Below are 25,279 nucleotides of genomic sequence, written 5' to 3' on the forward strand. Positions count from 1 at the left end.
ACCCAGTCCTCAGAAATATTAGACTGAGGACTCAGCCTATTGGACTGAGAAAAGGATCTTCCTTTATTATGCTTAGGCACATCAAGCTTATTGATACTTGATATGAGAAGCATGGATTCCTCCTTCAATGGTACGCTTGTAGAACTTTTTTTTTTGCACCACGCTTGTAGAACATAACTCCACTGTCAGATGCAGTCTCGTTAGGTGTCATGTTGGAATGTATGCTACCAATGAGGTTTTGGATCTTGATATGCCAAGAGTTTAAGACGTAACTGATATATGCTCATGCTGCCGCAAGAAGCTGCATCTTAAAAGGCTGAAAGCCAAATAGTTAGCTCAGGCTTTATCTCACTAGTGTATTGTTAGTTTTGCAGAACTTTGTTTCAGAACGTGCCAACCTGTTTTTTTTGGTCATGATTCTGCATATTTTCATAGACTTGACATATTCAATAACAAAATCAAGCTTTGTCTGGATCCCTATTGATCGTGATTTTTTTTTCAATTTTATTGTTTTTGTGAGTTTCTTCAGCGGCTCTCAACACTATGCTTCAGTCATCCCATTTACTATATTTTATTATGTGTACTAATGCAGAACTAAGCCTTTATAAGTGCGAGACAGGAAGGGGAAGGAAGACACAAACGTTATAAAACAAAGCGGCTATTAATCTTTACCATAATCAGGAACCTGTAAGTTGTTACCTTTCTCTCTCCTTTTCTCTCCAAGAACCATATTGAATTTCTTAGTACTGTAACCAAAAAACGAAGAGAATTCGGGCCCGGTATTTGCATTTTCTGTTTCAAAACTTTTAGATGAGAAATAAGAGATGATGGTTCTAGTTTTGCTTGCTTGAATATGAAGAAAGATTACTTGCTTCCTCGTGTCAGTTTCCTTTAACATAAGAATCCTACTTAAACTTGTCATCAAGTAATCATCTCTCTCATTTAGAAACACTCAAAATTTTCTCTCTTTATTGCTTTCACTTAACTCTTTTATCCTTTAGTTGCTACCTCAATGTCTCACCACCACTATGAAACCAACCCTCATTTCGTTCAGTTTTCCTTGCAGGATCAACATCCCGGTGGTCCTTCTAGCTCATGGAACTCTCCGCACAATCATCAGATCCCACAGGCTCACTCAGTTGCTCCACCAAGGGTGAAAATAAAAACTCGGGGACGCCACCAGACTGAGCCACCTGAAACAATCCATGAATCGCCTTCCTCAAGGCCCTTGCCACTGAGACCGGAGGAACCATTACCACCACGCCATAATCCAAACTCTGCCAGGCCATTGCAATTGAGCCCTGAGGAGCAACGACCTCCACACCATGGCTATGGATCTGAACCAACTCCATGGAGAACAGCTCCAAGACGACCAGTGCATCAACCTGGTCCAAAGAGGACCAAACCCATGACATTGCCAGCCACAATCTGCTGTGCAATTCTCCTGATCGTCCTAATTTTATCTGGTCTCATTCTCCTCTTAGTCTACCTCGCCAACCGTCCACGCTCACCATACTTCGACATCTCAGCAGCAACCCTAAACACCGCCAATCTGGACATGGGATATGTTCTAAATGGAGATCTTGCTGTTGTGGTAAACTTCACAAACCCAAGCAAGAAAAGCAGTGTGGACTTCAGCTTCGTGATGTTCGAACTCTACTTCTACAACACACTCATAGCCACCGAACACATTGAGCCATTCATTGTACCAAAGGGAATGTCAATGTTCACAAGCTTCCATCTCGTCAGCAGTCAGGTACCAATTCAGATGATTCAGAGCCAGGACTTGCAGCTGGAGCTCGGAACCGGTCCAGTGTTGTTGAACTTGAGAGGAACGTTTCACGCTCGCTCGAACCTCGGGTCGTTGATGAGATACTCTTATTGGTTGCATACACAGTGCAGCATCTCGTTGAATACCCCTCCTTTAGGGACCTTGCGAGCAAGAAGATGCAGTACAAAACGCTAGCGATTTGCAGCATTCTGACTAAATAAATTGCTTCTTTTCTTGATACATTTGATGATAATATAGGCAAATAGATAGTTTTTGTATTTTCCATATTTTCTGCTACTTTATAAACAAAATGACATAGGGGAAAGTGCATTTGATTTTGTATTTTGAATAATAGAATTGATCTAAAATTGTATTTAATTTGATAATATTTCTAGAGATGAAGATATGTTAATTAAAAATCCATATTATTCATTTTGATTATAATGTTGTAGGCTTGTAGCTAGATTTAATTATGTAGAAATAAGATCTTATATTACTTTTTGTAAAAGTAAAATATGTGCGAATAAAGTCTTTAACTTTGTGCATGTTACACGAAAAGAAAAAGTATATATATATATATATATATATATATATCTTCTAAAAAATTCATTACTGATAAATATAATAGAACAAAATATAGTTTATTTATTATCATGTTTATTTCAGTGCAAACCACTACTGATAAGAAAAAGTGATCGGCCCATTTAATTGATAGCCCAATATGATTTAAAGAGTTTATGGCCCATATTTGTGGTTTGCCCGGGGCTCAAGAAACGATCTCTATACTTCTGCTTCTCGTCGTCGTTTGTCACTTTAGAGCTACTTCTTCTTCTTCTCTTCTCTGCTAAACCTTTCTCTCGATTTGATTGCTTTTCTTCAGTAAGGTACGTTTTCGATCCTTAATTCGAGCTCTAGTATCGTAGATTTGGCTTTGTAAATGAAGATGAGGGTTTCGGGTTCTTATACAGACACCAATGTATCTCGTGCTAGATCTGATTTGAAGTTTTGAGAGAAAAGCTCTTTGATTGACATCTGATTTTGGTTTATCTCATTCTAGATCAGCTTGTTTTTGATATAGCTTCTCCGATTTTCGATGGGTACTTGTATCTATTTTTCAATTTGGGATTTTCCATGATTCTGTAGGGTTTGCAAAGATGAAGCTTGATACTAGTGGGTTCGAGACTTCCATGCCTATGATTGGATTTGGCTCGAGCAGTGATATGCTTGATGAGCTTTCTTCTGTGCCCTCGTTTGATCTACCTCGTACAAAAGAGGTGATTTTTTTTTTTGATTCGAAGCAGTGTGGGTGGAATTTTCCATGTTGCTTTAATTTGATTACGAAACTGGTTTTTGTGTTGGTTTCAGTTTGATGGATTTCAGAAAGAAGCTAAAGACATGTTGAAGCATGCAAAAGGAACAACCACTCTCGCTTTTATCTTCAAAGGTGGTGTTATGGTCGCTGCTGATTCTCGGGCTAGCATGGGAGGATATATTTGTATGTTCGCTTTTATCACTTTACTTTTACTTTTGTGTGCATACTTTGATGTTGTTTAGCTGTGAGCTCTCTGAAGAATTCCTCCAAAAATATGCATCCTTTCGATATAGTTGACTGTGGTAGAAACGCTATTACAATGAAGATTAAGTTAGCTTGGTGTTGGTTTAGTTTTGTGCTGGATTGTCAAACAAATTTCGAGTCTCCATTCTGTTAGCCATTGATTGTGAATAAGTAGAGGAAAGGAAACGTTTGTGTGATTTTTGCTGATTTTTTAAATCTGTTTTCCTCATTCAGCCTCACAATCTGTGAAGAAGATTATTGAAATCAATCCGTATATGCTCGGTACGATGGCTGGAGGAGCTGCTGACTGCCAATTCTGGCACAGAAATCTTGGAATTAAGGTACCTAACTCGAATTTTTTTTGGCTGTCTGAACTGATAACTTGGATCTTTGATTAATCTTCCTTTCTGTGGATATCGGGAATCTTGCTGCCTTGTTCTTATTTTGATTTTTTATATTTCTAAAAGCAGCAGATTCATTTACCTTATCAAATACTTTAAGTTTTAGTTCTGTCTATGTTTAAGAATGACAATGATTTTGCTTGTTTGATGGTGACCCTAAGATCATACAAGTCTCTTTGAATGCTAAGCATGCGACTTTAGTTGAGCATGTGGTGGCTTTAGATCCCTTTTCTTGAATCAAACATTTCCGTAGCAATAAAGTTCAGCTTCTTTTATTTCGCTCTACTTAGATAGCAACTAAATAAAGAACTTAGTTTGATGAATGCAATATGATACAGTTTCTCTTCATTTAAGTGAATAAAGAGCACTTAGTTATTGTGTCTAAAAAGTTTGGATGTTAATACCATTGTAGACTTCTTCAATTTATCACCAAAATCTCGTTTGTTGATTCTATGGCTAATCTCTTAATTTATTTGTCTATCCAAGTGCCGTCTACATGAGCTGGCAAACAAGAGGAGAATCTCTGTGTCCGGAGCATCAAAACTACTTGCGAACATGCTCTATTCATACCGTGGAATGGGACTTTCTGTTGGCACAATGATTGCTGGATGGGACGAAACTGTCAGTAATACCAACTTCATATCTTTAACACTGTTATTTTCTTCCCACTCAAAAGGAAAATTTGAAATGCTAAATCCTGACTTCTTGTATAATAGGGTCCTGGACTATACTATGTCGACAACGAAGGAGGACGGCTCAAGGGAGACAGGTTTTCAGTCGGTTCTGGTTCACCATACGCTTACGGTGTACTGGACAGCGGGTAAATCATTTCCCAAACAATATCTTCATCGCTTATGTCCTAATCTCAAAGGCTTATAACCAAAATCTAATGATGTTACTTAAGCAACCGTTTCATATTAATGATTTTACTTGTATCATTAGGTACAAATACGATATGTCAGTTGAAGAAGCTTCGGAGTTAGCAAGGAGATCGATCTACCATGCGACATTCCGTGATGGAGCCAGTGGTGGAGTTGCTAGCGGTTAGTAATCCCAATGCATTTGTGGTCCAAATGTAATATTAAACTTTCAAGATTCTGATTTAGCTAATAATTTTGGTCTCTTCTCATATGATCAGTGTACCACGTTGGTCCCGAAGGATGGACGAAACTATCAGGAGATGATGTTGGGGAGCTACACTACCACTACTACCCCGTGGCACCAGCTATCGCAGAACAAGTGATGGAGGAAGCAACAGCCGAGTAATAAACATGTTTAGTTTTCTAATCGTTCACTCCCTTTTCTGTTGTTGCATTTTGTGGTAGTACATACTGAGTTGTCTCTAGCTGAAGCTTTGGTATTCTATTTTACTGATCTGAAATGTTGCTCGCAACTCATTCTCTATGAGATTCTCTTTTTTCTGCAATCACATGGTTTCAAACATCAATTTAGGGAATTGTGATAGGTTTGCACAAATTTTAGTTAATTAGTTAATTTGTTATTATAAATGCAGTTAATTTACCCTAATCGAAGATAACTAGTAAGGTTAACTACCAGTATCTCCTTCCTAGCCATCATGATCGGCAATTCTCATAGATTTGCTCGTCATGGCCAGTGGCTGGTCATTTTGTCCGCGGCTATACCAATCTTTGTGCATATGTTCCTAAAGGATCTTGGATCCTTCCCGTTTGGAGGGGTCTCCCTAGTTACCCTTGACGCAAATATTGTTTCTCTGCGAACGCAAGAGGTTTGGCGGAAACACTAGTAGAAATGCTTCATTCCCGTGGCATCATTTCAGCCCTGAAGGGTTTGCAAATAGTTCTGTAGATTTTCGAGGACAATACCGTTTGGTGCTGGTCGAAGGATCTGTCCCGCGATATCAATGGCGACTGCCACCATGGAGCTGACTGATGAATTTGCTTTACATTTTCGATTTGAGATTGCTTGATGAGATGAAAGAAGTTGATCTTGAAAAAAACACGCTTTTCATTTTTATCGAGTTCAAAATTCAAATACTCTAGAAGTAGGCCTGGGCACGAATCGGATATCCGGAAATTTTGTGATATTTGATAATTTTTATCGAGTTCAAAATTCAAATACTCTAGAAGTAGGCCTGGGCACGAATCGGATATCCGGAAATTTTGTAATATTTGATATTTGATTCGTCTTAACCGAATACTCGATTTTGTGATTTGCTTTGATTCGGAAATTTCCGGATATCCGGAAATTCGAATATCCGGATTTTTTTGTGATATTTGTGAATATCCGAAAATTCGAATATCCAGATTTTTTTGTGATATTTTCGGATATCCGCTATACATCTAAATATTTTAAAAAACCGTAAATATAAAAATAACAAAATATCATATATCAAAGTTCTTGTTTGATATGCTTTCAAAATATGTTCAAAAAAACAAACGTAACCATTGTTGATATCACCGATCAAGAACATGCCATCAAACTAATTCCCAAGCCCAAAATATACAAATACACAAACTATATTATGATATATATATATATATATATAATTATATATATTCTAATATATATAGGAAAATACGGATCGAAGCGGATATCCAATATTTTTAAAAACAGTATTTGGTATTTGCTTCGATTTTAACGAATATTATATTTTTCTATTTGCTTTGCTTCAAAATCTTACGGATATTCGGATTTTTCGAATCAAATCAAATCGAATACCGAATCGAAGCGGATCGAACGAATATTTTGCCCAGGCCTATCTAGAAGTACCCTATAATAAATGATATAAATCCATGTGAAGTCAAGGCTAAGTTCACATTCATATAAAATCATGACTCATGAGCTACGAGGTCAATAATATACAAAATCCAAAACCTACATTTCTTGCATGTTATATAGCCTAAATTGTTGTGCCAGTTAGGTGATTTTAAGTAAGTTATCTTCTCTACTTAGTTTGGATATATGCATGTGGTGTCCACCACGTAACGTGGTTTTAGGGTTATTATTTTACTAAGTGGTTATTGATAGTAGTTACTAATTAAGACTTTAGGAATCAGGCGATATATTAGGTCAAACATTTTGTCTCCAATTATTTGTTGGATGGCATCACTTTTTGTTATGACCAAGTTAGAAATTTTGTATTTCTCGTGGCAACCACATCATCGAGATGTCACATTTCAACACTAAGGACGTGACCTCTATCGAAACAAACTTGTATAAATCCAATTCTGGATTGGTTGATTTTTCAGCCCTATACTAATTGCAATCTCAACTTTTCAACTCAAACTTTTTATCTCTGAAAAAACCACCATAAAAAACTTTAATCTCAATAAAACTACACGTACTTTCGGATTTGTTCTTAAAACTACGCCTCCAATTGAACCGATCAATTAACCGGTAATATCTAATCCGGTTTGATTTACCCAGAATTTTGACCAAAGTTAATCAATTTTGACTCCATTTTAACCCAATTTTGACCCAAAAACAAATATAAAAGAAAACAAATGTCTTCTCTATAAATAAATTATTATTTTTATTTATTTATTTTTAATAAACAATTAAAAATAATAAATAATAAATTAATTTTACCAAAAAAATAATATACCACAAAATAATATGAAAGTATACCATAAAATAATATGAAAGTATACCACAAAAATATATATATAACAAATTTTTGGTCTATACTTTTGTTTATATAAATATACAACAACAAAAAATATACCAAAATTATTTTTTGTGCTATATTTTGTTATAAATTTTTTGTAATATAACAAAATATACATTTTCTTTTTGGCAATCATTTTCTTATAAATTCATTTTTCTTTTTTAAAACTCAAACGTTGGTTATATATATATATTATTGTGTTTTTAGAAAGAAAAATGACTTTTGAATTTATAAAAGAAAAATGATTGCCAAAAATAAAATGTATATTTTGAATATCACCACAAATCAAAGTATATAATATCACCACAAATCAAATTCATTTATATATATATATATATATATATATAAAATGAATTTGGTATAATATATATATAAAATTCAAACGCATTTTTCTTTTTAAAACACCCATATATATATATATATATATATATATATATATATATATATATATATATAACTGACCTTTTAATTTATAAAAAAAAAACTGAATCTATAAAGAAAAATGAATTTATAAATATCATAATATATACTTTGATTTATGGTGTTTAAGGATATATATATATATAAATGAGTTTTGCATATACTTTGAATTTCACAATATACAAAATTCAAAGGTCATATATTATGATTGGCAAAAAAAATTATTATTTTATTTTTTTGTAATATTACCAAAAGTATATACCAAAATTTTATTATATAATTCTTTAGAGGTTTATTTTTATATCTTTTTTTGATAAAATTAAGTTATAATTTATTATTTTAATTGTTTATAAAAATAAATAAATAAATAAATTTATTTATAGAGAAAACATTTTTTTTTCTTTTATATTTGTTTTTGGGTCAAAATTGGGTTAAAATAGAGTCAAAATCGATTAATTTTGGTCAAAATTCTGGGTAAGTCAAACCGGATTAAATATTATCGGTTAATTGATCGGTTCAATTGGAGGCGTAGTTTTACGAACAAATCCGAAAGTACGTGTAGTTTTATTGAGATTAAAGTTTTTTTTGGTGGTTTTTTCAGAGGTAAAAAGTTTGGGGTGGAAAACTGAGATTGCAACTAGTATAGGGCTGAAAAATCAGCCAACCCTCCAATTTTAGTTAAAAAGTTTTGTTTGTTTGTGAATTGTGGGCACTTCAATAGCCTATAAATAGTAATGTACAAAAGTAATAATGCAAAGAAACTTAGATCTATCTAACTTTGATTGATACAGAATTGACATATTCAAATAAAATAAAGTGAAAGCTTTTTGGTTCTTTTTCTTCCTGTTGAGGTTATTCTCACTTGTAAAGATGCATAGCTATCGTTTTTAAAGACAGTCTTCAATGACAGCGGAGAAACAGATTTGTTATTGGATTAACAAGCTACAAGACAAACAGTCTGTCCATTTAGACTTCACTGAGCACCCCTAGGGACAAGCTACAAGACAAACAGTCTGTCCCAACAAGGCAAGAAATAGATCGAAGAGAGAAAGATGATTATAAAGTCGCTCTGTTAAAGACATTGTAATTTCTCTCAGTAAACTCTCTGTTTTGTTGTTTGTGGTGATGTCATTGTTTCAAGAGTATTTGAGGAAAGATTTTGGGATACGTTTCCTGTTTTGGTTTAGGAATTACAAAGTTGCTGTCTTCGTGTAGAATTGGTCAATTTGAAGAACATACAGTTTCTTGTTGGAGACGGAACGTAATTAGGCTTTGGGCTGACAAATGCAAAATGTGTGTTTATTGAGAAAAAAACGTGAAATACTCACAAAGAGTGACCAGAAAAACTGCAAAAGTTGCCTGTCATGTCTTTTGTGAGTCGGTCTGAGTCTGACCTAAGTGTGTATTTTCTTCTTGGCTAGTAAATGAAACTCTCTAGAATTAACAAACAAAAGAAAGAGCTATTCTAGTTAGAGATTTCAGAATTTTGACACTGCAAATTTTGCCAAAAAAAAAGAGGACAAAAGATGTTGTACTGTTACATGTGTTAGGCCTTATAAGTAGTAATCAAGGAATTCCTATCCATTCAGGCATTCACTTGTCAATGTCTCTTAGAATCCTATCTGATGGCTCAATGGTGATCCCACTGATTCACAGTCTAAAGACTCAAGAACATATGTCAAATCTAAACATTTAGCAGATACAAGACTTTTAGCTGGAAGACTCTTAAGTAACAGCAAGATTGTAAGTTTTCATCAGTATTGCCAAACTTGTAGCACTCAGCAAACACCACATTAATTATTGATTACACAATCTAACAAAACTTAGATATTAATACGTTGACCTTTTTTCCAAGATTCTAGCAGAAGTCAAAAGATTATACTAAACACATTGATCAAGAGTCTTTGCTTCACCCCTACATGAAGCCTAAACACAAATTTGTTGATTCTGTAACTCTTGCGTTGCTTCTCAGCTTCAAAGTGTTATAAGAGGGAGGAAGCACCCAAGTAAAACTCAGTCACACCCATTAAAACATAAAAATTTGTCCATTTAGACTTCACTGAGCACCCCTAGGGACAAAAACAAATTTTCTGATAAAATAAACATAACTATTTATTAAACCAGATTCTTCCAACATACAACAAACGCTATTCATCATAGCTTATAGGCAAGCAAACGTCATGAAATCACAACTAAGATACAATAATTGAAAAGCTTTAAAAGGTAAAGCCGTAATTGAAAAGCTTTAAATGAAAGAACCTGCTTTATTCATTATTAAGACACAAACCGCTAGAACTTAGTCGTCTTTATTCATTTTTAAGACGCAAACCGCTAGAACTTAGTCGGTAAGTACCACGAACGGAAATAGCCTTCCCGCCCCCAAAGCGAATGGGCGCTGTGCTGTGGGTCAGTTTCGGGGCGGGGGGCGCAGAGATATCCATGCGCTTCATATTCGCATGGAGTTTGCTCCCAGAAGACTTGTCATCACAAGAAAGGGTGAGTGGCCTTAGCCCAGCTTTTCTGAGGTGTTCCCATTGCAGACGCACGAGCGTGGCGTAGGTAGGCCAATTCCTGGCATGATGGTCTTGATTGTTGAAGTATGGGTCTACTTTTTTGAAGTACTTAAAAGCACATCCTAAGCCTTTGACCTTAGCAAGGATCTCAATATAAAGTGCAAACTCGGAGGGAGTAAATTCAACCTTGTTCGCATCCATAGAGTCAAAGAGCTACAAAACGAATTAACCCATTAATCCAAAAGAAGGAAGAACAAACCTTACTTAAATGATGAAGAATAAATTACATGTAGGGCGAGTTCATCTTTGCCTTCCTTGTGAAGGCTATTCACCCGGCTCATGAGGTTGTCTTTGCTAGAAAAGACCGATGCCGCCGCCGCCGTCTCAGCAGATTCCGTTGTAGAAAGAGCCCTTGTCGTCCATCGAAGACGAGCGATGACGCCAGAATCCGAGGGTTTGGGAAACAGAGCGGGACGCGTTGCGGACTTCTGCAAGAGATGAAGAGAACCTGCTGCGATGCGGCGGAAATTCATCATCATTCTAACCCTAGCTAAATGTCGCAACACAAACCTTAGGGGGTGTTATTGGTTTATGCTTTCAAAAGAGTTTTAGTGACTTAAAGAGTAATGTAGAATATGTTGTTATTCAATCAAGATTTTTTAAAAGTATGTTAAAGTTTTGTGTTATTCATTTAAGATTTGTAAAAAGTAATGTAAAATCATCGTAAATTTGGGGTTATTAGATTCATACTCTTATAAAGTCAGTAAAAATTTTGTATTATTCAATTAAAACAAAAGAATCTCTGTTAATGAATTAAATTATTATGTTATTGGTTCATGACTTTGTACACTTTTCTTCACAAAATAAAGTCATAGAAAGTCATGAAAAATATTATCAAAATAGAGAGATTGTTTGAGAAACTTTACAAGATTATGAAAAACTAATCAACAAGATTATAAAAAACTCTCTATCAATAGTTTAAAGTCTTTTATTTATTGACTTTGAAGGATTTGATTGAAGTCATCAAAATTCCTTGGAAATTAGGAACCAATAACACCCCCTTATTTGATACTCAGCAACTCTCAATTTGGGCCCTTCGTAACTCTGTATTTATTTGGCCCGGCCCGGCCCGGCTACCCTCTTATGCACTTTGAATACTAAGCCGACTTCGGAAACCGTAATGGGAACACACAGTTTCTTTTTTTAGAGTAACTAGGGTGTGTCGGCAGGTATTTTTTTCCTGTTGATTTTGTATATGTGTCAAATTATTGGGTGCAACATTTGTTTTTCTAGTGTTTGTTTTCTAAACTTTATAGACAAGTATATATAGTACTGAGTTTGTTCAAATTCCAGCAGTGGTGGAGGTAATTTAAATTATGTTGTTTCTCTCACCATTGTTACTTTGACATAAAGTAGGGCTTGGATTTTGGCAATTCTTCATACTAAGAAGGATAGAGTTATAATAACTTTAGAGGATAAAAAACACATAAGCTTTTACCCATCTAATCTGTGGTCTCATATAGTCATATGGTTTAGATAAAGACATAAGCTTGTAACAAGATTCATAGAAGGTCTTTAATACCTCAGCGTCGAGCTCTGCTGCTTGTAACCGTCCCCCGAACTGATCATTATCACCACCAACTACAGATTCTAAGGCTTCGGTTAGTGGATCAGGCTGCATAAAGACATCAAACGGGTTTAGATGTATATCAAATGAGTTACCGATTTCTACAAGATAAACTTTTGAGAGATCTTTCTCACCGTGATTTCTTTTAGCGTAACTAGGGTGGTGTTATGGTCGCTGCTGATTCTCGGGCTAGCATGGGAGGATATATCTGTATGTCTCTTTTATCACTTACTTTTGTGTGCAGACTTTGATGATGTTTAGCTGAAGAAGTCCTCCAAAAATATGCATCCTTTCGATATATATAGTTGACTGTGGTAGTACGATGAAGATTAAGTTAGCTTATTTTTGGTTTAGTTTTGTGCTGGATTGTCAAACAAATTTCTAGTCTCCATTCTCCTGGCCATTGATTCTGTTGGCCATTGATTGTGCTAGGAACGTTTGTGTGATTTTTGCTGATGTTTTAATTCTGTTTTCCTCATTCAGCCTCACAATCTGTGAAGAAGATTATTGAAATCAATCCTTATATGCTCGGTACAATGGCTGGAGGAGCTGCAGATTGCCAATTTTGGCACAGAAATCTTGGAATTAAGGTATCTTGCTCGAAATTGTTTTGGTCGTCTCTGAACTGATAACTTGGATCTTTGATTAATCTTCCTTTCTGTGGTTATCGGGAATCTTGCTGCCTTGTTCTTATAGTGATTTCTTATTTTCTAAAAGCAGCAATTCAATTTCCTTATCAAATGCTTAGAGTTTTAGTTCTCTCTATATTGAAGAATGACCAAGATTTTGCGTGTTTGATGATGACCCTAAGATCATACAAGTCTCTTTGAATGCTAAGTATTCAATTTTAGTTGAGCATGTGGTGGCTTTAGATCCCTTTTTTTTAATCGAACATTTCTGTAGCAATTAAGTTCTGCTTCTTTTTTTCGCTGTACTTAGATAGCAAATAAATAGAGAACTTAGTTTGATGAATGCAATGTGATACAGTTTCTCTTCATTTAAGTGGGTGTACTACTTAGTTCTTGTGTCTAAAATTTTGGCATGTTAATACCATTGTAGACTTCTTCAATTTAGCACCAAAATCGTGTTTATTGATTCTATTGCTGATCTCTTAATTGATTTGTCTATCCAAGTGCCGTCTACATGCGCTGGCAAACAAGAGGAGAATCTCTGTTTCCGGAGCTTCAAAACTTCTTGCGAACATGCTGTATTCATACCGAGGAATGGGACTTTCTGTTGGCACAATGATTGCTGGATGGGACGAAACTGTCAGTAAAACCAACTTCATATCTTCAACACTGTTATTTTCTTCCCACTCAGAAGGAAAATATTGGGATATCATTTACCTTTGGAAATCATATCCCGTAAGTTATGCAAATTAGAGTAATTAGTTCCCTTAATCTCTGCTGTATATTCTCTTCAAATCTTTGGTAATTACGTTTGATTAGCTTGGTGACTAAGTCTTTGTAATGTATATATATCTGTAATCGATTCTCAATGGAAAAAACAAAGAAATCTCTTTCATCTCTACTCTTGATTCTTTATACTACGGAAAATTAAGCCGGATCTGGGATAGCATGGCTAACCACAGGCCTTTGCATGTCTGTAAATGCGGTAAGTGTGAGTGCAACCTCAATGTTCTCCAGGAACAAGATCGTGAAGAAGACAAAGTTCACGAGTTTCTGGCTGGGCTTGATGACGCTTTCAAGACGGTGAGGTCGAGTTTGGTGTCTCGTATACCAATTCAACCCATGGAGGAGGTGTATAATGTTGTCCGTCAAGAGGAAGATTTGAGGACCAATGTGAAAAAGAGTGATGAAGTTGCTGAAGTCACGGCGTATGCAGTACAACAACGAGCTCGTGTTAATTCACAAGTTCGTACTGATGAAGGGCTGCCTGTGTGCAAACACTGTAACCGTGGAGGCCACTCTTCTGATAACTGCTTTGCGGTTGTTGGGTATCCGGAGTGGTGGGGTGATAGACCAAAGGGAAGAACGATGCAAGGTAGAGGACGTGGTGTGTCTTTTGCTGGCCGAGGTCGTAACATGAGCGTTGCAAATGCAGCTCACATTTCTGTTCAAGAACATGCTAATCGTGTGATCACGGAGAAGGATCGTAATGGAGTCAGCGGGCTAAGTGAGATTCAGTGGGAGAATCTTGTGAAGCTTTTGAATGCGAATGGTGGTGCCAGCACAAGCAAGGAAAAACTCTCTGGTAAGTCGTTCTCTCCTACTTGGATTTTAGACACAGGAGCTTCGCATCATTTAACGGGAAACTATGAAATTCTTGCAAACGTGAGGGATATGGAACCAGTGTTAGTGATTCTAGCTGATGGTAGGGAAAGAATATCATGTAAAGAAGGAACTGTTATGTTGGGATCAAGTCTGGTTTTGAAATCAGTTTTCTTTGTTGAAGAATTTCAGTCTGATCTTATCTCAGTGGGTCAGTTGATGGATGAAAATAATTGTGTGGTACAATTAGCTGATAAGTTCCTTGTTATCCAGGACCGCGTTTCGAGGACGATGATTGGTGCGGGTAAGAGAGATGGTGGAACCTTCCGCTTTTGCAGAACGGAGTTGGTGGCGTCAGTTACAACGCAGGAGGCGAAAGCTTATGAGTTGTGGCATAATAGGATGGGACATCCGTCTGCTAGAGTAGTTGGTTCACTTCCGCATGTTTCTGTTTCTGTTGATTCTACAATTTCCAATAAAGCGTGTGATGTCTGTTTTCGCGCTAAACAAACAAGGTCTTGTTTTCCGATTAGTGATAATAAAACAACTTCTGTTTTTGAGCTCATTCACTGTGACATTTGGGGACCGTATCGAGTTTCTTCATCTTCTGGTGCTCGCTACTTTCTTACAATCGTAGATGATTTTTCAAGAAGTGTGTGGGTTTATCTTCAGAAAGACAAAACTGAAACAGCAACTAATTTGAAAGCTTTGATCGCTATGGCTGAAAGACAATTCCAGAAACAAGTGAAACGTGTTAGAAGTGATAATGGGACAGAATTTACAAGCATGGGTGTGTTCTTTCAAAGTCAAGGAATAGTTCATGAAACTTCATGTGTGGGTACGCCTCAGCAGAATGCACGAGTAGAGAGAAAGCATCGACACATTTTGAATGTTGCTAGAGCTTTAAGGTTTCCATCGAATTTGCCAATCACATTTTGGGGAGAATGTATCTTGACAGCTGGATATTTGATCAATAGAACTCCAAGTTCAGTGTTGAATGGAGCAACGCCATATGAGAGATTACATGGAACAGCTCCTAGCTATGAACACTTGAAGGTTTTTGGGAGTCTTTGCTATGCGCATAACCAAACGTACAAGGGAGACAAATTTGCTTCAAGAAGTCGAAAGTGTATCTTTGTGGGATATCCTTATGGGAAAAAGGCGTGGAGACTATATGATCTTCATACAAATGAATTTTTCTCTTCCCGTGATGTTGTTTTCTCAGAAACAGAGTTTCCTTTTGCTAAAGATGGAAATTCATATGGAAGAAATGTAGAAGAAGAAGAAGAAGGAGAAGAAATTTGGGTCTCAAATTCTATAGGCCCGTTTGAAGAAGAAGAAATTAGGCCTACAAGAGTTAATCCTTTAGCAGGCCCAACTGTTTTGGATGGCCCATTAGAAACATTATCTAATATGAGCCCATCTGTTGAAATATCTCCTACAACGACACAGTCATCGTCGTCTTCTCTACCAGAATCTTCATCGCCGAAATCAATTCCTTCTGTTTCTGGTTCTGCTTCATCGTCGCCGTCTACACCTGAACGGAGTCCGACGAGCTCTCCGGTTACATCACCAGCTCCGGCTTCTTCTCTTCGAGCAGCTGAAAATCCTTCTCCGGTGGCTGCTCCTCTTCGTCGCGGGACAAGACCTCGTGTACAACCAGTCACTTTAAAAGATTTTGTGACAAATTCGGCACAGACAAAGCTTTTGGGTAAGCCTAAATCCCTTTATCCGATTGAAAATTATGTTGGATCTACTCGATTTTCAGCCACGCATCGAGCATACTTGGTTGCAATCACTGAAGCTGTTGAGCCAAAGACATTCAAACAAGCAATTAAGAGTAAGGTGTGGACGAATGCAATGGGGTCTGAGGTAGGAGCTCTTGAGGATAACAATACTTGGACAATTGAGGATTTACCACCTGGAAAAAAAGCGATTGGCTCAAAATGGGTTTACAAGATTAAACATAACGCCGACGGGACGATCGAAAGGTACAAAGCACGTTTGGTTGCTCTTGGCAACAGGCAAGTTGAAGGCGTGGATTATGGCGAAACGTTTGCTCCGGTGGCGCGAATGCAAACGGTTCGTATGTTTCTGGAAGTAGCTGCAGGAAATAATTGGCCTGTGCATCAGATGGATGTGCACAACGCATTTTTGCACGGTGATCTAACCGAGGAAGTATACATGAAACCACCACCTGGTTATTTCACAAATGATGAGAAGAAAGTGTGTAGGCTGCGCAAATCCTTGTACGGGCTGAAGCAGGCGCCTCGCTGCTGGTTTGAGAAGTTGACAAGCGCTTTGCGAGAGTACGGTTTTATTCAATCACTCTCTGATTACTCCTTGTTTGCCTTCGACAAAGGCGGGATACGACTTAATATTCTTATCTATGTCGACGATATGATTGTCTCGAGTAATTCAGATGAAGCGCTCACTATTTTCAAACGATACTTGGCATCCTGTTTCAAGATGAAAGATCTTGGTGCACTAAAGTATTTCTTGGGTATAGAGGTGTCTCGAAGCTCAAAAGGATTTTATTTAAGTCAAAGAAAGTATGCTCTTGAGATTGTCGCAGATGCTGGTCTGTTGGGCTCCAAACCGGCCAAGTTTCCTCTCGAACAGAATCATAAACTGGCTCTGTCTACTTCACCATTGTTACCGGATCCAGAGCCTTACCGTAGAATGATTGGGCGCCTAATATACTTGGCTGCGACGAGACCTGATTTGGCTTTCTGTGTACACATTTTAGCACAGTTTATGCAAGCACCAAGAGAAGATCATTGGGAAGCTGCGTTAAGGGTTGTGCGATACTTGAAGGGTAATCCAGGCCAAGGTATATTATTGAAGGCACAGAAAAATTTTCAGATATCAGGGTGGTGTGATTCAGATTATTCAAGCTGTCCAATTACAAGAAGATCTGTTACTGGGTATTTTGTTCAGGTTGGTACTTCTCCAGTTTCTTGGAAAACGAAGAAGCAAGAAACTGTTAGTATGTCTTCAGCAGAAGCCGAATATCGAGCCATGGCTTATATAACAAAGGAACTTATATGGCTGAAACGTGTTCTACAAGACCTTGGCGAGGCACACTCTCAGCCAATGCACCTTTACTGTGATAGTAAATCAGCAATACACATTGCCACAAACCCCGTCTTCCATGAGCGTACAAAACATATCGAGAACGACTGCCATTTTGTTCGTGACGAGATAAAGTCAGGTAATCTCACTCCTATTCATGTTGAAAGCAGCTCTCAACTAGCGGACATCTTCACAAAACCTCTTGGAGGTCAATGTTTCCAAGAATTCTGTCTCAAACTGGGCATTTTGAATCTTCATGCTCCAGTTTGAGGGGGGGTATTGGGATATCATTTACCTTTGGAAATCATATCCCGTAAGTTATGCAAATTAGAGTAATTAGTTCCCTTAATCTCTGCTGTATATTCTCTTCAAATCTTTGGTAATTACGTTTGATTAGCTTGGTGACTAAGTCTTTGTAATGTATATATATCTGTAATCGATTCTCAATGGAAAAAACAAAGAAATCTCTTTCATCTCTACTCTTGATTCTTTAGAAAATTTGAAATGCTAAATCCTTACTTCTTGTATAATAGGGTCCTGGACTATACTATGTTGACAACGAAGGAGGACGGCTCAAGGGAGACAGGTTTTCAGTCGGTTCTGGTTCACCATACGCTTACGGTGTACTGGACAGCGGGTAAATCATTTCCCAAACATCACCTTCATCGCTTTTTTCCTAATCTCAAAGGCTAAAAAGACCAAAATCTAATAGTTAAGCAACCGTTTCATATTAATGATTTTACTTGTATCATTAGGTACAAATACGATATGTCAGTTGAAGAAACTTCGGAGTTAGCGAGGAGATCAATCTACCATGCGACATTCCGTGATGGAGCCAGTGGTGGAGTTGCTAGCGGTTAGTAATCCCAATGCATTTGTGGTCCAAATGTAATATTAAACTTTCAAGATTCTGATTTAGCTAATAATTTTGGTCTCTTCTCATATGATCAGTGTACCACGTTGGTCCCGAAGGATGGACGAAACTATCAGGAGATGATGTTGAGGAGCTACACTACCACTACTACCCCGTGGCACCAGCTATCGCAGAACAAGTGATGGAGGAAGCAACAGCCGAGTAATAAACATGTTTAGTTTTCTAATCGTTCACTCCCTTTTCTGTTGTTGCATTTTGTGGTAGTACATACTGAGTTGTCTCTAGCTGAAGCTTTGGTATTCTATTTTACTGATCTGAAATGTTGCTCGCAACTCATTCTCTATGAGATTCTCTTTGTTCTGCAATCACATGGTTTCAAACATCAATTTAGGGAATTGTGATAGGTTTGCACAAATTTTAGTTAATTAGTTAATTTGTTATTATAAATGCAGTTATATTTACCCTAATCGAAGATAACTAGTAAGGTTAACTACCAGTATCTCCTTCCTAGCCATCATGATCGGCAATTCTCATAGATTTGCTCGTCATGGCCAGTGGCTGGTCATTTTGTCCGCGGCTATACCAATCTTTGTGCATATGTTCCTAAAGGATCTTGGATCCTTCCCGTTTGGAGGGGTCTCCCTAGTTACCCTTGACGCAAATATTGTTTCTCTGCGAACGCAAGAGGTTTGGCGGAAACACTAGTAGAAATGCTTCATTCCCGTGGCATCATTTCAGCCCTAAAGGGTTTGCAAATAGTTCTGTAGATTTTAGAGGACAGTGCCGTTTGGTTCTGGTCGAAGGATCTGTCCCGCGATGTCAATGGCGACTGCCACCAGGGAGCTGACTGATGAATTTGCTTTACATTTTTCGATTGGACATTGCCTGATGAGATGAAAGAAGTTGAAAACTACCTCTTGAAAAAACACGCTTTTCATTATTATCGTGTTCAAAATTCAGATACTCTAGAAGTGCTCTATAATAAATGATATAAATCCATGTGAAATCAAGGCTAAGTTCACATTCATATGAAATCATGACTCATGAGCGACGAGGTCAATAATATACAAAATTCAAAACCTACATTTCTTGCACGTTATATAGCTTAAATTGTTGTGCCAGTTAGGTGATTTTAATTAAGTTATCTTGATATCTTCTCTACTTTAGTTTGGATATATGCATGTGGTGTCTACCACGTACCGTGGTTTTAGGGTTATTATTATTTTACTAAGTGGTTATTGATAGTAGTTACTAATTAAGACTTTAGGAGTCACACGATATATTAGGTCAAACATTATGTCTCCAATTATTATTTGTTGGATGGCATCACTTTTTGTTATGATCAAGTTAGAAATTTTGTATTTCTCGTGGCAACCACATCATCGAGATGTCACATTTCATCACTAAGGACGTGACCTCTATCGAAACAAACTTGTATAAATCCAATTCTAGTTAAAAAGTTTTTTTTTTTGTTTTTTTTTTTGTTTTTTTTTTTTTAAGTTTTGTTTGTTTCTGAATTGTGGGCACTTCAAGAGCCTATAAATAGTAATATACAAAAGTAATAATGCAAAGAAACTTAGATCTATCTAACTTTGATTGATACAGAATTGACATATTCAAATAAAATATAGTTGCATAATGATAATATATTCATATGCCAGCAAACGTGTTGCACCATCATCTACGTTTCCTCTAAGAAGAAAATAAATTGGATTCGAACAGATTTAGAATTCTCAACGTCATCAGAAATTATTTTATCAAAGAAAGTGGATTTCCAACGATAAACTTTGATCAAATAATTATAATCATACCTAATAAAAAAAACTTATCTCTATTTATAGATACTACGCAATCGTTGACTTAAAAACGTATAATTAAACGTGGACATTCGGATTTCGGATCGGATTCGGTTCGGATTTATTCGGATTCGGATAATTCGGATAGAAGATTTTATTATCCGTTCGGATTTTATGACTATTCGGATCGGGTTCGGTTCGGATAGTGTCGGATTCGGATCGGTTTCAGATCGGTTTTGGATCGGTTTTCGAGAAAAAAAACTAAAGAAAATGTTCAATTAAATTAAAAAATAGTTTAATCTTATTAAAATTTGGCTAAGTTTTCCAAAATTATGTATAATTTTAACAAATATAACTAAAAACTTTCTGATATCTAGGTTATTTAGGATATTTTTGTTATTTGTTATAAAAGTATAGCTAAATATAACTAATATTTTTGAATATATTATTTTCGGTTTTCGGAAATCCTTTCGGTTTTCGGTTCGGATCGGGTTTGGTTCGGATAATTCGGATAGGAGAATTCATTATCCATTCGGGTTTTGTGACTATTCGGTTCGGATTCGAAGCCGGATTTTTCGGATCGGTTTCGGATCAGTTTTCGGATTTCGGGTTTTATGCCAAGGCCTACGTATAATTTACAATCGTTGACATAAAAATAACATACATAAGACCATCTCCATTGGGAGTGTCTAGGTAAGACACTCTCCAATAAAACAGAATAAAAAATTAAAAAAGGAGGAGAAATGACATAAACTGTTTCTCATTTGAGAAACTCTGAGACACCCATTTTTACAGTTGTCTTCTTCTGATTGGTTTAAATAAACAATTAAATAATAAATTAATAAAATAATAAAAAATTAATATTATTTTATTTATCAGACACTCAATAGAGTTTCTGACCTGTGGAAGTGCTTTTATAGTATACTACAATCATTGAGAAACTGCTTATCCACTCAACCAATCAAAACAAAGTGTAATCGGAACACGTGGATTTTGAACCACAAGACTTGGTTATGATTTCAACGAAGATAATTTCCACAAATCTGAAGAGCTAACCGATCACGTCATCGATCCCTGTCACTCTATCTTATAAAGAAGAGACTCTTCGAAGTTTTAAACTCATATCTCCAAGAAACAGAGCCAACAAAACAGAGGAAGAGAAAAATGACGATCTTGCTCTGTTTCTTTTTAGTTTCACTTCTTACTCTCGTATCATCAATCTTTCTTAAACAGATTAAAAACCCTAAATTCAATCTGCCTCCGAGCCCTTTAAGTCTTCCGATCATCGGAAACTTACACCATCTCGCAGGATTGCCTCACAGATGTTTTCATAAGCTCTCGATCAAATACGGACCCTTGGTCTTTCTTCGACTCGGGTTTGTTCCAGTTGTTGTGGTCTCATCGAGCGAAGCAGCTGAAGCAGTTCTCAGAACCCATGATTTGGAATGTTGCAGCCGACCAAAGACGGTGGGGACCGGAAAACTCTCTTACGGTTTCAAAGACATCAGTTTCGCACCATACGGTGAGTATTGGCGAGAAGTGCGAAAAATCGCGGTCATCGAGCTTTTTAGCTCTAAAAAGGTTCAATCTTTTAGGTATATAAGAGAGGAAGAGGTCGACTTTGTGGTCAAGAAAGTGTCGGAATCGGCTTTGAAGCAATCTCCTGTGGATCTAAGCAAAACCTTTTTCTCCCTCACCGCAAGCATCATTTGTAGAGTAGCTTTGGGACAGAATTTCCATGAAAGCGGGTTTGTTATCGATCAAGACAGGATCGAAGAACTTGTTACCGAATCAGCGGAAGCTCTAGGGAGTTTCACTTTCTCTGACTTCTTCCCTGGTGGACTTGGAAGATTCCTAGATTGGTTGTTTCAACGACACAAGAGTATTAACAAAGTCTTCAAGGAACTTGATGCTTTTTATCAGCATGTGATTGATGATCACTTGAAGCCAGACGGAAGGAAAAATCAAGATATTGTCACCTTGATCTTGGATATGATCGATAAACAAGAAATTTCAGATGCTTTCAAACTCAACATGGATAATCTCAAGGCAATTGTCATGGTAAATCTCAAATCTTGGTTACTTCATATCTCATGTTAAACAACTATATTAACAACTAAATTGGTCTTTAGGATGTATTTCTCGCGGGGATAGATACAAGCGCGGTAACTATGATTTGGGCGATAACAGAACTTATTAGAAACCCTAGAGTGATGAAGAAAGCTCAAGAAAATATTCGAACCACCCTCGGTCTCAAAAGGGAAAGAATCACTGAAGAAGATTTAGGCAAAGTTGAGTACTTGAACCACATAATCAAGGAAACATTCAGGTTACACCCAGCACTTCCATATGTGGTTCCAAGGGAAACAATGTCTCACATCAAGATCCAAGGCTACGACATTCCCCCGAAAACGCAAATCCAGCTTAACGTGTGGACGATTGGACGTGACCCTAAGCGTTGGACCGACCCTGAAGAATTCATCCCTGAAAGATTTGCAAATAGTTCTGTAGATTTTAGAGGACAACACTTTGACCTATTACCGTTTGGTTCTGGTCGAAGGATCTGTCCCGGGATGCCAATGGCGATTGCTACCGTGGAACTAGCATTGATGAATTTGCTTTATTATTTCGACTGGAGTATGCCTGATGGGATGAAAGGTGAAGACATTGATATGGAAGAAGCTGGTAATATCTCCATTGTCAAGAAAATACCTCTTCGACTTGTGCCCGTTCAACATTATTAATCGAGCAGTAATAGAAGCTCGATAACATGGAAAATGAATGAAGCAAAACTGCAAAAGACGTAACATTCTTTAGATTTTGTTGTTGTGATATATATATATATATATAAGAAAAATGTTGGTTCATTTGCTTAAAAATGTTTCGGTCATGGAAATAATACAATTTGCTAATAAAGTAGTACTCTGGACCCAACATTTTCGAGTTTTACCAAAACTTTTAAAATTATTTGGTCAGTTATATACTAACCAAATAACATCTATATAAATAACTAAGGACAAAAAGGATAAGGTTTTGCATTGTTGAAAAAAGAATGTTGACAAATTCTTTAGGTAGTCAAACTGTATGTTATTAATTTATTATCGGTGATATTACTAACATCTGAAAATATTGAAAAAAATACGTTTGGGGCCTCCAATTGAGCCCATCGGTTATCAAATTAGGTCCCCAAAATATTTATTGGAATAGGAATACAATAGACTTCAGTTTTCGGAAACTTTAAAATTTTGTCACATTTTTAAAAACTATCTAAAAAATCTTCCAAAATTGTTTTTGTTTTGCTTGGGCCCCTAATTTCTCATGACCGGCCCTGCTACTATAAGAAGCATGAGTTTAGGTTATTTTGATCTTAAATCGTTCCCTTGGGATTATTATTATCGACACCGGACAGTGACTTATGAGTTATATAATAATAATAATAAATAAATACAAAACCCAGAGAAGACGGAATAAACAAAAAAACAGGGCCAGGAAAAATGTCAATCTTCCTCTGTTTCCTCTTCCTCATACCTCTTATCTTTATCTTCTTGAAAAGTATCAAACCTTCGAAATGGAAGCTTCCTCCGGGCCCAAAGAAGCTTCCGATCATCGGAAACTTACACCAACGCCGAGAATTACACCCCAGGAATCGTCGGGATCTTTCCGAAAAGTACGGACCAATCGTGTTTCTACGATACGGATTCGTCCCCGTGGTCGTGATCTCGTCAAAAGAAGCAGCAGAGGAAGTTCTCAAGATCCACGATCTTGAGTGTTGTAGCCGACCAGAGACGGCCGGGACCAGAGCAATCTCTTACAACTTCAAAGACATCGGATTCGCACCGTACGGTGAAGAGTGGAGAGCGATGCGGAAGCTCTCGGTGGTTGAGCTCTTCAGCTCCAAAAAGCTTCAATATTTCAGGTATATTAGAGAGGAAGAGAACGACTTGTGTGTCAAGAAACTCTCTGATTTAGCTTCGAGACGATCTCCGGTGAATCTTGAGAAAACCCTTTTCACTTTAGTCGGTAGTATAGTGTGTAGGATAGGTTTCGGGTTAAATCCCCGTGAGTGTGAGTTCGTTGATGAAGATAGCATCGCGGATCTTGTGCACAAGTCTGAAGTGGTCATAAGGAATTCTATGTTTTCTGATTTCTTTCCCGGAAGAATCGGTTGGCTCATCGAGTGGATCTTCAGTGAGAACAAAAGATTGAATAGTCTTTACTCGGAAGTAGACACTTTCTTTCAGAATATTCTTGATGATCATCTCAAACCTGGAAGAGAGAGCTCTGATATCATCGATGTGATGATCGACATGATGAAGAAGCAAGAGACAGATGGAGGAGACTCTTTCAAGCTCACCACTGATCATCTCAAAGGGATGATCTCGGTAATCTTTCAAGTTATCTAAAATTTTCAGTGGTTAAAATAAATCTTGCAACACAGAATTTGTGAGTTTGTGCTTTGTTTTATGTCAGGACGTATTTCTAGCAGGAGTTGGAACAAGCTCCACTACATTGGTATGGGCGATGACCGAACTGATCAGAAACCCGAGAGTGATGAAGAAAGTGCAAGACGAGATTCGGACAACAGTTGGGGATAAAAAGGAGAGAATCACAGAAGAAGATCTAAACCAACTTCACTACTTCAAGCTTGTGGTCAAGGAGACATTCAGGTTACATCCAGCAGCTCCACTTTTGCTCCCAAGAGAGACATTGTCTCATGTCAAGATCCAAGGCTACGATATTCCTGCGAAAACACAGATCATGATCAACGCTTACGCGATTGCACGTGATCCAAAACTATGGACAAACCCTGATGAGTTTAACCCTGATAGGTTCCTTGACAGCTCCATAGATTACAGAGGACTGAACTTTGAGCTTTTACCGTTTGGATCTGGTAGGAGGATATGTCCAGGGATGACAATGGGGATCGCCATTGTTGAATTGGGATTATTGAATTTTCTTTACTTCTTCGATTGGGGGCTGCCGGAGAAAGAAGAAGCCAAGGAGATCATCACCGGAAATGAAGTTGCTCTTGACCTTTTTCAAGTTTTTCTCCACTGAATATATGGTTTGGTTATGGAATGTTTGTACTATACACTAAGCTTGATTCTAAATCAATAACACTAAAGATAGTAGACACTATGGTTAATCTTCCATTATTATAAAGGGTCGTTCTGAAATGTGTCTAATTAACTTAACTGTATTTTTGAAACATAGTAAAATTGGTATTTGATAAGATTTCGTTGTACAGAATTGTTTCTAAAACTGATATAAAACATAGAGTTTCCCAATCATTCTTTTAGAAGAAATTTGTTGTTTTAAAAGTTTAGATAATAGGAAAAATAGTTCCTCAAATAACATTGCTAAATT

At 37.0% G+C, this 25,279-nt stretch overlaps 6 protein-coding genes across 9 annotated transcripts; 5 read left to right on the top strand and 1 right to left on the bottom strand.

Moving 5' to 3' along the window:
- The first annotated feature begins 50 nt into the window (after window positions 1–50).
- Window positions 51–2,188, top strand: LOC9326044. Of its 2 annotated transcripts, XM_021011456.1 has the most exons (3): window positions 51–130; window positions 593–687; window positions 1,067–2,188. In XM_021011456.1, the coding sequence occupies exon 3, from the start codon at window positions 1,409–1,411 to the stop codon at window positions 1,964–1,966; it is 558 nt and encodes a 185-aa protein (XP_020867115.1). In that variant the 5' UTR covers window positions 51–130; window positions 593–687; window positions 1,067–1,408; the 3' UTR covers window positions 1,967–2,188. The 2 variants fall into 2 exon arrangements, with proteins under 2 accessions (XP_020867115.1, XP_002889981.1); XM_002889935.2 differs by lacking the exons at window positions 51–130; window positions 593–687 and having other exon boundaries at window positions 742–2,188.
- A 357-nt stretch (window positions 2,189–2,545) lies between these two features.
- On the top strand, window positions 2,546–5,153 carry LOC9326045 (proteasome subunit beta type-5-A). The gene is made up of 8 exons (XM_021012301.1): window positions 2,546–2,655; window positions 2,915–3,045; window positions 3,137–3,266; window positions 3,561–3,667; window positions 4,214–4,348; window positions 4,444–4,547; window positions 4,670–4,770; window positions 4,866–5,153. The coding sequence occupies exons 2-8, from the start codon at window positions 2,926–2,928 to the stop codon at window positions 4,991–4,993; spliced, it is 825 nt and encodes a 274-aa protein (XP_020867960.1). The 5' UTR covers window positions 2,546–2,655; window positions 2,915–2,925; the 3' UTR covers window positions 4,994–5,153.
- Window positions 5,154–9,887: 4,734 nt separating this feature from the next.
- On the bottom strand, window positions 9,888–10,894 carry LOC9326046. Its single transcript, XM_002892680.2, has 2 exons — window positions 10,597–10,894; window positions 9,888–10,522 (listed from the first exon to the last, which is right to left on the bottom strand). Exons 1-2 carry the CDS (start codon window positions 10,846–10,848, stop codon window positions 10,103–10,105), a joined length of 672 nt encoding a protein of 223 aa, XP_002892726.1. The 5' UTR covers window positions 10,849–10,894; the 3' UTR covers window positions 9,888–10,102.
- Window positions 10,895–11,922: 1,028 nt separating this feature from the next.
- Window positions 11,923–18,459, top strand: LOC9328790 (proteasome subunit beta type-5-A). Of its 2 annotated transcripts, none has more exons than XM_002889937.2 (7): window positions 11,923–12,013; window positions 12,086–12,146; window positions 12,420–12,526; window positions 13,070–13,204; window positions 17,776–17,879; window positions 17,998–18,098; window positions 18,194–18,459. In XM_002889937.2, exons 2-7 carry the CDS (start codon window positions 12,104–12,106, stop codon window positions 18,319–18,321), a joined length of 618 nt encoding a protein of 205 aa, XP_002889983.2. In that variant the 5' UTR covers window positions 11,923–12,013; window positions 12,086–12,103; the 3' UTR covers window positions 18,322–18,459. The 2 variants fall into 2 exon arrangements, with proteins under 2 accessions (XP_002889983.2, XP_020867961.1); XM_021012302.1 differs by having other exon boundaries at window positions 11,940–12,013; window positions 12,095–12,146.
- Window positions 18,460–21,018: 2,559 nt separating this feature from the next.
- LOC9326048 (cytochrome P450 71B2) lies at window positions 21,019–22,846 on the top strand. 2 transcript variants are annotated; one of them, XM_021013693.1, is made up of 3 exons: window positions 21,358–21,434; window positions 21,508–21,973; window positions 22,045–22,846. In XM_021013693.1, the coding sequence occupies exons 1-3, from the start codon at window positions 21,358–21,360 to the stop codon at window positions 22,654–22,656; spliced, it is 1,155 nt and encodes a 384-aa protein (XP_020869352.1). In that variant the 3' UTR covers window positions 22,657–22,846. The 2 variants fall into 2 exon arrangements, with proteins under 2 accessions (XP_002889985.1, XP_020869352.1); XM_002889939.2 differs by having other exon boundaries at window positions 21,019–21,973.
- A 470-nt stretch (window positions 22,847–23,316) lies between these two features.
- On the top strand, window positions 23,317–25,089 carry LOC110224992 (cytochrome P450 71B28). Its single transcript, XM_021013353.1, has 2 exons — window positions 23,317–24,294; window positions 24,383–25,089. The coding sequence occupies exons 1-2, from the start codon at window positions 23,407–23,409 to the stop codon at window positions 24,968–24,970; spliced, it is 1,476 nt and encodes a 491-aa protein (XP_020869012.1). The 5' UTR covers window positions 23,317–23,406; the 3' UTR covers window positions 24,971–25,089.
- Window positions 25,090–25,279: the final 190 nt, after the last annotated feature.

This window comes from Arabidopsis lyrata, assembly GCF_000004255.2.
Source record: "Arabidopsis lyrata subsp. lyrata unplaced genomic scaffold ARALYscaffold_1, whole genome shotgun sequence".
Taxonomy (NCBI): domain Eukaryota; kingdom Viridiplantae; phylum Streptophyta; class Magnoliopsida; order Brassicales; family Brassicaceae; genus Arabidopsis; species Arabidopsis lyrata.

Bases quoted from the DNA above. Each gene is read 5' to 3' on its own strand.
- LOC9326044 (XM_002889935.2), top strand. From the start codon at position 1,013: ATGTCTCACCACCACTATGAAACCAACCCTCATTTCGTTCAGTTTTCC.
- LOC9326048 (XM_002889939.2), top strand. From the start codon at position 21,077: ATGACGATCTTGCTCTGTTTCTTTTTAGTTTCACTTCTTACTCTCGTA. The intron at 21,974-22,044 runs GTAAATCTCAAA...ATTGGTCTTTAG, and splicing joins ATCTCAAGGCAATTGTCATG to GATGTATTTCTCGCGGGGAT.
- LOC9326045 (XM_021012301.1), top strand. From the start codon at position 2,926: ATGAAGCTTGATACTAGTGGGTTCGAGACTTCCATGCCTATGATTGGA. The intron at 3,668-4,213 runs GTACCTAACTCG...TGTCTATCCAAG, and splicing joins ACAGAAATCTTGGAATTAAG to TGCCGTCTACATGAGCTGGC. The intron at 4,771-4,865 runs GTTAGTAATCCC...TCATATGATCAG, and splicing joins CAGTGGTGGAGTTGCTAGCG to TGTACCACGTTGGTCCCGAA.
- LOC9328790 (XM_002889937.2), top strand. From the start codon at position 12,104: ATGGTCGCTGCTGATTCTCGGGCTAGCATGGGAGGATATATCT. The intron at 13,205-17,775 runs GTCAGTAAAACC...CTTGTATAATAG, and splicing joins TTGCTGGATGGGACGAAACT to GGTCCTGGACTATACTATGT. The intron at 18,099-18,193 runs GTTAGTAATCCC...TCATATGATCAG, and splicing joins CAGTGGTGGAGTTGCTAGCG to TGTACCACGTTGGTCCCGAA.
- LOC9326046 (XM_002892680.2), bottom strand. From the start codon at position 10,848: ATGATGATGAATTTCCGCCGCATCGCAGCAGGTTCTCTTCATCTCTTG. The intron at 10,523-10,596 runs GTAATTTATTCT...TTCGTTTTGTAG, and splicing joins AAGATGAACTCGCCCTACAT to CTCTTTGACTCTATGGATGC.
- LOC110224992 (XM_021013353.1), top strand. From the start codon at position 23,407: ATGTCAATCTTCCTCTGTTTCCTCTTCCTCATACCTCTTATCTTTATC. The intron at 24,295-24,382 runs GTAATCTTTCAA...GTTTTATGTCAG, and splicing joins ATCTCAAAGGGATGATCTCG to GACGTATTTCTAGCAGGAGT.